The sequence below is a fragment of the Chiloscyllium plagiosum genome, unplaced genomic scaffold, assembly GCF_037043375.1.
Source record: "Chiloscyllium plagiosum isolate Xiang-an unplaced genomic scaffold, Cpla_swu_hap1 HiC_scaffold_16, whole genome shotgun sequence".
NCBI lineage: Eukaryota > Metazoa > Chordata > Chondrichthyes > Orectolobiformes > Hemiscylliidae > Chiloscyllium > Chiloscyllium plagiosum.
Window position 1 is genome coordinate 77,042,906 of NW_028270154.1, and position 12,266 is coordinate 77,055,171.

General features: G+C 41.3%; 1 protein-coding gene across 1 annotated transcript in view; it reads right to left on the reverse strand.

Annotated features, from left to right (window-relative positions):
• The window catches only part of LOC122556782 (eukaryotic peptide chain release factor subunit 1), a 64,820-nt gene extending 55,009 nt beyond the window's left edge, over nt 1-9,811 (reverse strand). Inside the window, exon 1 of the mRNA XM_043703949.2 lies at nt 9,511-9,811. Coding sequence (XP_043559884.1) covers nt 9,511-9,596 — 86 coding nt within the window. The 5' untranslated portion in view covers nt 9,597-9,811. The remainder of the gene's footprint in view (nt 1-9,510) is intronic.
• Between the last annotated feature and the right edge of the window lie 2,455 nt (nt 9,812-12,266).

Below are 12,266 nucleotides of genomic sequence, written 5' to 3' on the forward strand. Positions count from 1 at the left end.
CCATGCCTTGATTTAATATCTAAATCACACAAGATGGTAACTTCAACCACTCTCTCAAATCTGCAATGAAGAATCAGCCTGAATTGCACATACTCATCCTCAAGAAGGGTTTAGGCTCATGAGCTTCTGATCTAGGGCATGCACACTACCAAGTGAGGAAGCCAACATGTCAAGGCTGTAGCAAATGAAAAATGAAGAATTAATGTTAGTGAATTCTTCATCAGAGAATAAGCACTGTGAAAATGGAAATGAAGCACAGATAGAGATTTTCAAAATGTTATTTTAAAAGTTTCTTAAGAATGTTATTTAAATGGGCAAGGATATAAGAAAACCTTTGCACTCAGACAAACAGACCATCAAACACTAATCACATTCATCATGACCCTCAAGGCAGGATTCCATCACCTAATAGAAACTAAATATGTGGAAGGCAAGAATCTAAAATTCCAGCACATCTACAACCAGGAAAGGGAGGCAAACTCTTTAAAAATGAAACTATATCTCTAATGATCATGCAGCTGGGAAGGGGAGACATACAACCCCTTGACAACAGCAGGACAGTGAACACATAGCACAATAAAGACAATGCCTTAAAAGAAACATGCCTCTTCAGAAAGGTTACAAGTGTGAAGATTATAGTTCCCTCACTGAATTATAAACAATATAGGCACTGCTGGCACAAACAACATTTTCTGAAGTCCATTCTTGGGATAGTTTTTGTAGACAAATTAGATGAGCAGCAATTAATCTGAAGACTGCGACCAGATTGCATATCAAAAGAAATTTGCTAGCCAAAAGAATCATTCTAAGCAGATACTGTACAGAATAATAAAAGTTCAAAACCATATAAATGCACAGTAACCTATTTTCAGAAGTGGGTTGAACATGACAAAAGGATGATACTTAATGAATATTTCACCAAAAAGCACAGAAGACTCTGATTTATAGTTTGCATTGACTGTATATTTGAAATGTTGGCAGTTACATCACTAGGACTGAGTGAATAGGTGGTTCGTCTGCTTTTACCCAATACTGCATTTTTAATTATTCCACATAATTAAATTTGAGAACGAACTTTAGGGGAAAAAAAACATTTTTTTCCGAATACACTGAAACAAATCCTCTCTAAAGTTGATGAAGCAGAACAAATAGACATTCATCAAGGGATTACAATGGCATCCCTAGAAGAACACAGCTGTGATTATTGCGATCCCCAAAAGGACAGCTCCCCTCATTTTGTAAAACCCCTACAGTCACAACAGACTCTTTACTCCACCCATGTTGCCATAACTTTGTATCATGCTCAAGCATCACAAGTACTCTCTGAAATGCCATTCTGATTTAAGTCATGAAAACTGGCCAAATACATCACCAAAAGTGGGAGCTGTTCAAAAATGACATAGCAAGAGTCCAGAGACCATATGTTCTTGTTAAGGTAATGGACAAGGATGGTAGGTGTAGGGAATGCTCAATTACTAGAAACATTGGAGGTTCTGGTCAAGAAAAAGAAGGCAAATATCAGGTATAGGCAACTGGGATCAAATAAATCCCTAAAAAAGCAGGACTGTACTCAAGAGGGAAGTCAGGACACCAAAAAAAAACATCAAGGACAAAAGAGTAACTAGGGAGAGAATATGGCCCCTCAAAGATCAAAAAGGTCACTTATGCAGAAACCACAGGAGACTGGTGAGATACTAAACAAGCATTTTGCATACTGAAGAGGATATGCAAAGAGGAGAACTTGGAGAAATGAATAGTAATAGCTTGAAAAGTGTCCATATTACAGAGGTGATGGTGCTTGACATCTTAAAATGCATAACAGTGAATAAATCCCTGGGACCTGACCGCTTCTAGAATATTGTGTCCAGTTCTGGTCGCCCAGTTACAGGAAGGATATTATTAAGCTGGAGAGGGCTCAGAGAGATTTACCAGGATGTCATGAGGTATGGAAGGTTTGAGTTATAAAGAAAGGCTGGGACATTTTTTCATGGGGGCATAGAAGGTTGAGAAGTGCCCTGACAGAAGTTTCTAAAATAACGAAAGGTATAGAGTTGCCTTTTCCCTAGGATGGTGGATTTCAAGGCTAGGTGAGGAGAGAGATTTAGAAAAGATATCAGGGGCAAATTTTTCACACTGGGTGGATCACATGTGGAATGATCTTCCTGAGGAAGTGGTGGATATGGGTACAATTTAAAGACATTTGGCTAAGTACATGACTAGAAATGGTTTGGATAGATATGGGCCAGGAGCAGGCAGGAGGGACTAGTTTAGTTTGGGATTATGTTCTGCATGGACTGGTCAGACCAAGCAGTCTGTTTCATGTTGTATGAATCTATGATGTGCATCCCAGAACATATGTTGCCGAGATATTTGTATCATCAATAGCCGTTGGGTGAGGTGCCAGAAGACTGGAGATTGGCCAACGTGGCCATTATTTAAGAAAAGTCCGAAGGAAAAGCCAAGGAACTATAGACTGTGAGCCTGATGTCAGTGGCTGCTAAATTGTTGGACGGGATTCTGAGGGACAGGATTTACACATAATTGGAAAGGACTGATTAGGGATAGTCAACATGGCTTTGTGAGTGGGCAATCGTGTCTCATTAACATGATTAAGTTTTTTGACAAAGTGATAAAGAAGATTGATGAAGGCAGAGCAGTGGGCATTTCTATGTGGTCTTCAACAAGGCATTTTGACAAAGTTCTGCATAGTACGCTGGTTAACAAGGTTAGATCACATCGAGTATAGGGACAGCTAGCCATTTGGATACAAAATTGATTCAAATGAAGGTGACAGAGGGTGGTGGTGAAGGGCTGCTTTTTTGGATTGGAGGCCTGTAACTAGTGGTGTGCCACAAGAATTGGAACTGGTGCACTGCTTTTTGACATTTGTACAAATGATTTGGATGTGAACATAACAGATATGGTAAGTTTGCAGATGATACCAAAATGGTTTGTGCAGTGGACAGCCAAGAAGGTTACCTCAGGGTACAACAATCAGAGGGACCGAAGAGTGGCAGATAGAGTTAAATTTAGCTAAACATGAGGTGCTGCATTTTGGTAATCAAAAGCAGGACAGAACTTATACACTCAATAGTAAAGTCCTGGGGAGCATTACCAAGCAAAGAGATGTTGGGGTGCAGATTCATAGCTCCCCGAAGGTGGAGTCACAGGTAGTCATGGTAATGAAGGTGTTCAGTATGCTTGCCTTTATTGATGAGGACACTGAGTATAGGAGTTGGGAGGTCATGTTGCAGCTATACAGGACATTGGTTAGGCCACTTTTGAAATACTGTATTCAATTCGGGTCTCCCCGCTATAGGAAAGATGCTGTGAAACGTGAAAGGGTGCAGTAAAGATTTACAAGGTAGTTTCCAGGGTTGGAGAGTTTGAGCTACAGGGAGAGGCTGAATACGCTGGGGCTATTTTCCCTGGAGTGTTGGAGGTTGAGGAACGACTTTATAGAGGTTTATAAAATTATGAGGGACATGGCTAGGGTGAACAGCCAAGGGTTGTTCCCTCAGGGTAGGGGAGTCAAAACTAGATGGTATAGGTTTAATATGAGAAGAGAAAGATTTAAAAAGAAACCTTAGGGGCAACATTTTGCGCTCAGAGGGTGATGCATGTATGGAATGATCTGCCAGAAGAAGTGTTGAAGGCTGGTACAACATTTAAAAAGCTTCTGGATGAGTATATGAATAGGAAGGGTTTAGAGGGATATGGGTCAAATGGTGGAAAATGGGACTAGATTTATTTAGGACTAGATTAACTTAGGACACCTGGTTGGATCAAAGGGTGCGTTTCCATGCTGTATGTCTCTATGATTCTAAGTCATATAATTTACCAGGAAAGCGCGTTACAGAACAATCTCGATTATCCAAACGAAACAGGCAGGGAGTATTTTGTTTGGATAACTGATCGTTCGGATAACATTTTTACGGGACCTTGAGCTCTTGCTCAGATAATACGAAGTTTGGATAACCAAGGTTGTTCTGTATATGTGAAACAGCTACTGGTGAGGTTTAAAGCGGAGGGGAGTATTAGACCTTATAAATGATGTTCTTATCAAGTGAGACAAAAAAAGTTCAGATTGTAATGTAGCACTGCATTAGAGAGCAACAGAGAGTAGGAGAAATATGACAATACCAGCAAGTTTCTGAGGGAACAAAAAGCTTAGAGACCCACAGGGTAAATGAGCAGGCTACCATTCAATAATTGAGTTGAGTTATCACTAACAAAACAAACTAGGTGCAGGTAAGGGTGATCCTGGAGGCCAATAATGAAGCAGTCAGAGGACAGCTCTCATCAAGGGATGATCACACACTGCAGTGAGTGAAAAGACCGCACACAATGAATGACAGGGCATTTGAATCATAAATGACTTTATCTGAGCACATTGCTGTCAAATAAAGCATTCAATACATTCTCAGCTTCACCTATGGCTCAGGGGCAAGTGTACAGAAATCTACAGTAAAGGTGGCTTGAGGCATGGCACAATCCATGAGAACATTGCGCTTTGAATTCTTGTGTCAGAGATGTAAAATGCCCACGATTTGATGAAATGTCTTGCAGCCAATTCAAACACATTCTCTGCAGTGATGAGAATACTTCAAATATCTTGCTGGAACTGCAGTAAACAACACTCTACGTACCAGTCACAAGGCTGCTCACACCGCCTGGACAACAGAAAGAAACTAATCCGATGAGATCAACCACAATTCCAATTTCGAATTTCAGCAAGCCTCAGTTAAACCTGCAAAATGCATACCTTCACATCTGTAAATGAGATATAGTGAAGCAGCAAATTAAGGAGTACCTCAGGAACTCCAAATACCCACAATAGAATCTCAAATCACCACACAATTAAGTTAAACAATGCAGAGCAACATCTATATTCATTTGTCTCATACATAGTACTCCATCCGTGCCATGCTGCCAGTAAACAAGCACACTTCCTACCAGAGAAAGAATTAGCATTTTATAAAGAGTCCTTTGTGATGTCCAAAAACATAATACAGAAAAGTAAGCATTTTCTTTATTTTCTTGTGAGATGAAATTACAGTTCGTCTCAGAAGAAAATATAGCACCCAAACTACAGGTACTCAGGTCCCAAGAGAAGCAATGAGATTAATGACTGAATAAATGATTTTGCTTGAAGGATAAACATTGACCAGGATACTTGAACAAGCCTGCCTTCTAACCGTGCCATGAGATCTACTACATCCGCCAGAGAGGGTAATCAAGACCTCCGCTTAACATGTCATCAGCAAATGGGCACTTCTAACAACATGGCCAGATCAGAGATCAGAATTATGAACTCATGATCTTAAGAGTTGAGTACGGTACTTACAACTGAACCAGAACTAACACCTTCAAGGGAGGTGATGACAGGCAGAAGACAAGAAAGGCTCGAAGAATACAAGACATCATATTTCCCTTCTCTTGTCTGATGTCATCACAGAGACTGAGGAGAGTTACCACGAGAGAATCCAAGAAGAAAATTCACCTATACAATTAGCAGGGCAGGGAGTCAGGAAAAGAATCAACAATCCTGAATTTCACTCCTAACAACTTAACATGTGTGGATACCAGCAGGAGAATGAACTACACTTGACTGCAATGTTGCCATGTCTAAATAGCCTACTGTCATTAATTAACCAGACTTACACAAGCTTGAAGTGATAATTCTAGGTTTTATAAAATTCTAAACAAAAAGAACATGTAAATTCAGCTCCTCTATCTGCTCAGCCATTCAACAAGAGCAGGATTGTTTTGCTGCTTTCCTTAACCCTACTCTCCTGCCTGTCCCCAATAACACTCAACTGTCTTGGAGATCAAAATCTGTTTAACTCTGCCTTCAGTATATTCAATAATCCAATCTCCATTGCTCTCTGGCACAGAGATTTCGAAAGATTAACATCCCTCAGAGAAAAGAAATATCTCATCTGTCTTTAAAAAAACCTTATTGCTAAACTGTGTCACCTAGATCTACATTCTCATACAAGGGGAAATACTCTCCTGGTATCTACTGTCAAGCCTCACGTGAATTTCTTTTTATTTTCAACCACATCACCTCTCATTCTTCGAAACTGCAATGAGTATGCCCCAACCTGCACAACCTTTCCTTCTAAGGCAATCCAGGCTAATTCCAGGAAAATTCTCTGAACTACCTTCACTGCAAGTAAATCCCTCCTTAAATAAGGAGACCAAAACTGTATGTGATACTCTGGTACTCTTGATTGAATCTGCCTCCACCACACCTGAATTAAACCACTCACTGTATCAAAGGATTTTTCACACATCTGTCACCTTTACTCCTTTTGCCAAGTACTTGAAATCATGACAAAAACAGAAATTACGGGAGAAATTTAGTAGGTTTGACTGCATCTGTGGGGAGAAAAAAAGTTAACATTTTGAGTATCGTGTTCTGAGTTCTGACGAAGAGTCGCTAGACTCAAAACGTTAACTCTGCTTTCTCTCCATAAATGCTGCCAAAATTGTTGAGTTTCTCCAACAATTTCTGGTTTTGTTTCAGATCTCCGGTGTCTGCAGTTCTTTGTTTTGTTTTACTTGAAATCCATAATCTCGTTCTTGATCCTTTCACAACTAGAAACAGCTTCTCTTTATCTATTCTGTCCACACACTATTTTGAATACTTCTACCTATCGGCTTCTACTAAATAACTTTCAGCCACCTCTCCTCTTAAAAAAAAGTCCTAACTTCAACAAAGTCTAAGTACCACAGATACTAGATATCTGACAAAACGTACAGGAGAAATAGGTGTGGCAGCATCTGGGCAGACAGAAACAAACAGAGTGAATGTTTCAAGTTGAGTCAAAGCATCACATTGGACTCAAACTATTAACTTTGTTTTCTTAACTTCCCCATTCTAACTTCATTCCTGAAGCTCATCTTGGAACCATTCTAGCAATTTTTTTTGCACTCTTTCCAATAAAGGTCACCATTCCATTTACTTTCTGATTACATCCTGTATTTACATAGTAATGCTTTGAGAATACACATACCCTTCCATAACAGAATTCTGCAGTTTTCTCTATTTGGATAAAATTACTTTTCCAGTCTTCCCCTTACCTTATCCAACTCATTCCACATTATAAACGTCTGTATAAAGTAATAAATTTATTCTCGAGTTCTGTATCCCCTACTCTGACTATTTTATCCTGAATTAAGTGTTTGATATTTACCCTTTTATACCATTCTATAACGAAGAGATTCTTCTGAGATCTGAAGGAAAATTGAGATGGAATCTTTGATGCTGATCAGAGACATTTCTTGCCTAACATAATAGCTCAATATCAGGGGAAGAAACTTGCGCAAATTAGAAACAGCAGCATTGAACAGTTAGGTTAAATGGCCAATTTTGGTGCTGTGAATGGTGTACAAAGGTCACCTCCATTTGAAGACTGAAAATCCCAAGATTTTCACAATCTTCCCCCCCCCCCAAATCTATCAAAACAGATTTGTTTTTGTGGATTTTTCAGAACACACCTGAAGTTTCACCATCTCCTGCATCATGCTGACCAAAATAGGGAGCATCATTTAATTTTAGTTTAACCTGATCACTACACAGTTTAAATATTACTTGCTCCAGGTTGTACTTTAATGTTTTGGGTATACACTATAGTGTTCCATTTGCTTTATTGATGGTTAGTTCACTGTAATTGGACACAGCAACGGTTAACTCCACAAGGACACTCTACATCTATTAACAAACGCAGGAGAACAGCTCAGAAAAGCTTTGCAGCAGGAAATTAAGAAACCACAAGAAAGAAAACCTATATCACTTGGATCAACGTATTTTTCAGTTTTGAAAAAAAATCCTGTATTTTTAGTATTTAGGAAAACTCATGAGATTTGTCATCCCAAACAAATGACTAATACTTTCAACCATGGAGTTAACTCTCTGGGAGCACTGCAAGAATATATAAATGCAAGGGCATCCAGTTCAATTCCTAATCCCAGTTAAATGATCTGAGTTACTGTAGGCAGGAAGACAAGTCAAATACAGTTCTGGCACCACAAGGAAATGCATGCATGAAGATGGCAGCCAACAAGAGTAAAAGGCAAAATCATGTTTGTCTCACCAGAGACCATAGGACTGCACTCTCATTAGACAGAGATCAATGGTGGTAGTTTAATCTGAGGGTCACCAAGCCTGTTGATGTGTTAAATTTTACATGAGAGTAATTTCTTCTTGCTCATGTCCATTGTAAATTAAAAAAGGTTGTTGATAGTCAGTACATTAAGTAACTGTTACCATATCTAATGGAACTTCAAAATTCACTTTAGCCTAAAACCCGAATGTCCAGTTGATCTCTGCAAGGAAAATGACAATAATCCGATTAGAACAGATACAGAAGTGTTTGCATCAATCGTACTGAATCCTGAAAAGCAGACTTAGTGCAAGTATTTTCTTTTCTATTCAGGGCACTTATGTTTACTCAATGTTTTGGTCCCCACTACCACTGCTTGCAACAAACTGGCAATTTGACATGGGCTTGAGTTCAGAACAGACTTTCACATCTTTATGTCTTACAATCTTGGATACAAAAGAATAAATGACAAACAACAGCTTAATAAATAATATAAGCTCCTCCTGGATAACAATTATTAACTGAACTGCATTCTTTGCCATTAGTCCTATTCCTGCTAATAATCAGGAGTCAAACCATTATTGTACACAAGATTAAAACTGAAGAAAGATAATCCCATGAAAAAGTGAAAACCCATCAGCATTCCATTACACCTGCACCACTTATGTCATGGCACAAATTGCAATGCAGTTCATATCATTTCATAGGGTTGCCAGAACTGCCTTTAGGGCCAGCTGATCAGCAAGTGATCCTGATCATTTCCTATAAAAGAAAATCAAGACTAGGACTGTCACCTTTTTCCATTTAAGGTGGATAATTAATTAAAGGTAACCTTCTCAATACAGTTTCAGAACTGTCCAAGCTACAATACTTAACGTTTCACCACAGGATTCCCTCCACTCGTTGCCATCAATATCTAGGGAGCATTTCCTGATTTCTGTTCTGACATTCCTGCTTGAATCTCACATGTACAGGCACATGTGTGTGGATCCAAGTATGCATGTTTACACATATGCACACACATTCTTGCTAAGGAAGACTTTTACACAATTCTACACACAAAAACACTACACATGGGTTAATGAGTCTAAGACTTGAACTTTGCTTGAAAGCACCACGGTACAGAGAGGGACATAAATGAGGGCGTGATGTGCGGATATAAAAACGCAGGATATTAACTGGAATTAAACTGAGAGGAGGTGGCGGCCCTTGTAGGTCCACTCACTCCAGCCTATTCTGAGGCAGCTCGATGTGAATGTGAAGGCCCTCGCTGCCTGGTCCATGTTCTCCCCCACACACACACACACTGAGGGAGGGATGGGGACTGAGGGAGTGGGCACTGAAGCGCCTCGGGGGGGGGGGGGGGATTGAGGGAAGAGACAGATGAATGTTTGCTCACCCTCTGGCGGCCTCCAGGCTCTTGATGAGCTTCTTGATCTTCCAGATCTCCACGTTCCTGTCGGCAGCGGTCGGGTCGTCGGCCATTTTCTTCTCGTTGTGCTGCTGCTGCTGCTGCTCGGCGGGCGGGGAAGGAGGAGGCAGAGACACACAGCGACTAACTGAGACAGGCTGAGAGAGAGAGAGAGAGGCGCGCACACGCTCGTCCCCGGGCGCGCTCACAAAGCACCGCGCGCCGTACACTGCCCTCCCCTCGCGACACACACCGAGCTTTCCCCACTCCCGGCTCCGTCCGTCCGCCCGCCGCCTGCTCGCCCCCACCTCACTCCCGCTGACGTCAGGGACCGGCTCGCATGGCCGCCAGCCCTCACATGGAGCACTCCCAACAGCGACCTCCCTGTCAACATCCGCGAACCCCATTGGAGCAACTGGCCACTGCGCTCTCGACTAACACCCTCTCCCATTGGTCACGTCTCGCCACTCCCGACCAACTTTGCGAGGCGTCGCCGCGGAGCTTGTTGGGATCTGTAGTTCCTTCCCCTATTTCCTCCTTCCTGGTTGCTGTGGCCCACAGTTTAAAACGCCATTGTTATGATTATTATCTCAAATCGCAACTATATACTTTAATTTTTTAAAGCACTACCTATTGTTTGAAGTGCCATGCCATCCAAAGGATTTTGTCTTACAGTTTATGGTTTACAGGGTGTAGCAAATGATGTTTTTAATTGTTTAACTCCACAGGGGAAAAAGTATCTTTATTCCCCTCCCCAAGGCAAACTGACCAAGTATCTTAGCAAGCCAAATTCCTAGAGGGAATGTATCCATCTCCAGACTCTTAAAGTCAGGGCTAAGTTGTGATTCAGGGTTGAGTTTGATGATCACAGCTGGTACTGGTAGGAAGATGATAATTGGTCTCATCTCCAAGTGTTCAGAAAGGAAAATAGGTCAGTATTCTGAAAGTTAGGACAATTACCATAAAAGGAGAAGTGAGGACTGCAGATGCTGGAGATCAGAGCTGAAAAATGTGTTGCTGGAAAATGCAGCAGGTCAGGCAGCATCCAAGGAGCAGGAGAATCGACGTTTCGGGCATAAGCCCTTCTTCAGGAAACCCTTCTTGAAGAAGGGCTTATGCCCGAAACATCGATTCTCTGCTCCTTGGATGCTGCCTGACCTGCTGCGCTTTTCCAGCAACACATTTTTCAGCAATTACCATAATGGCAAGAGTGCGCTACAGGTGTAAGTGAGGGCAGTGCTCTGCTGTGCCCAACAGCAAGTGTGTAGATTAGATTAGATTACTTTACAGTGTGGAAACAGGCCCTTCGGCCCAAAAAGTCCACACCGCCCCGCCGAAGCGTAACCCACCCAGACCCATTCCCCTACATTTACCCCTGCACCTAACACTACGGGCAATTTAGCATGGCAAATTCACCTGACCTGCACATTTTTGGATTGTGGGAGGAAACCGGAGCACCCAGAGGAAACCCACGCAGACACGGGGAGAATGTGCAAACTCCAGACAGTCGGTCGCCTGAGGCGGGAATGGAACCCGGGTCTCTGGCGCTGCGAGGCAGCAGTGCTAACCTCTGTGCCACCATGCCGCCCATGGCATATATTTGTTAGCCTTACACATGAATGACTTAAGGTCGTACAGACAAGAGTGCAATCAAGACATTTGTGAGAAGGCCAACATTTAAAACAGTGGAGAAGAAAGAAAATTGAAGATAGAAAATTTTATGAGGATAAAGACTCAGCAAAGGCAACTCCCACCACCCAACCCTCTCTCCTAGCTAACCCCACACCCAATTTAAAAAGGGGCTGATGACTTGCAGAACAAAGATTACTGATGATCCAGAGAACTTGTGTTTGCTCTGTGGCTTCGGATCATCACAAATCCTTCACTTACTCTGGTAGGAAAAATGTTAAATAAGCACATATTTTAACTGTCTTCAAGGCAGTACTGAGGGAGTGCTATGTTCACAGAAGTGCCATTCAAGATGTTTTTGAGATTTCCTGTTTGTCTTATACTTACTGTCAGTGTATTTTTCAAAGTATTTCATTGACTGCATTTCAGTATGTCTTGAGGTAATGGAAGATCTTATATAAATCTAAATCTAACTCCATGCGTAGCAATTTGTTTTGCTTTTGCTTCTCCACAAAAACCATACATTATAACAGGATATTATTTTTAAGCTCCAAGAGCTATGTATTTCCCATTTTTATGTCATCCTTTAAATTCTCCCACAGATAAGAAGGGCGGTGACATAATGCCCCATTTTGTCACCTACCATACATTTCCTGTGCCCTTGCATTCCCATATAAACACAACTTATTTAATGAAATCTGGCCTAATCTTTCTCCCCACGTTTGGCAAATATATTTTAGAATTTAAAATGTGTCTTGTCTTAATGTTTTTCAGTATGAAAAATAAACAATGCTTGTTAAACACACTTGCATTAAGAAAGGAGCAGGTAGGTAGCCTTGGTTGTTAGACCTCCCAAGGCTGAGCAACTTGCTGTCTCACACTGATTTGATTCATAGGGGACAAATAACTCATCAATTGAGAGTGTGCCAGAGGTTGAAAGGCAGTCCAGGGTGACCAACCCTCCATATGTGAAAGGATTGTCCTTTACTTTTGACTGTTTGTCCTGATCCCTTGAGGGCTCTTTGTTCTTTATTTCAAGGAGACCCTGCAGGAGATGGAGTCTGGGACTGTCCTTGCCTTTGCCTTTTTTTTATTTTTGTACACAAGTCTACTGT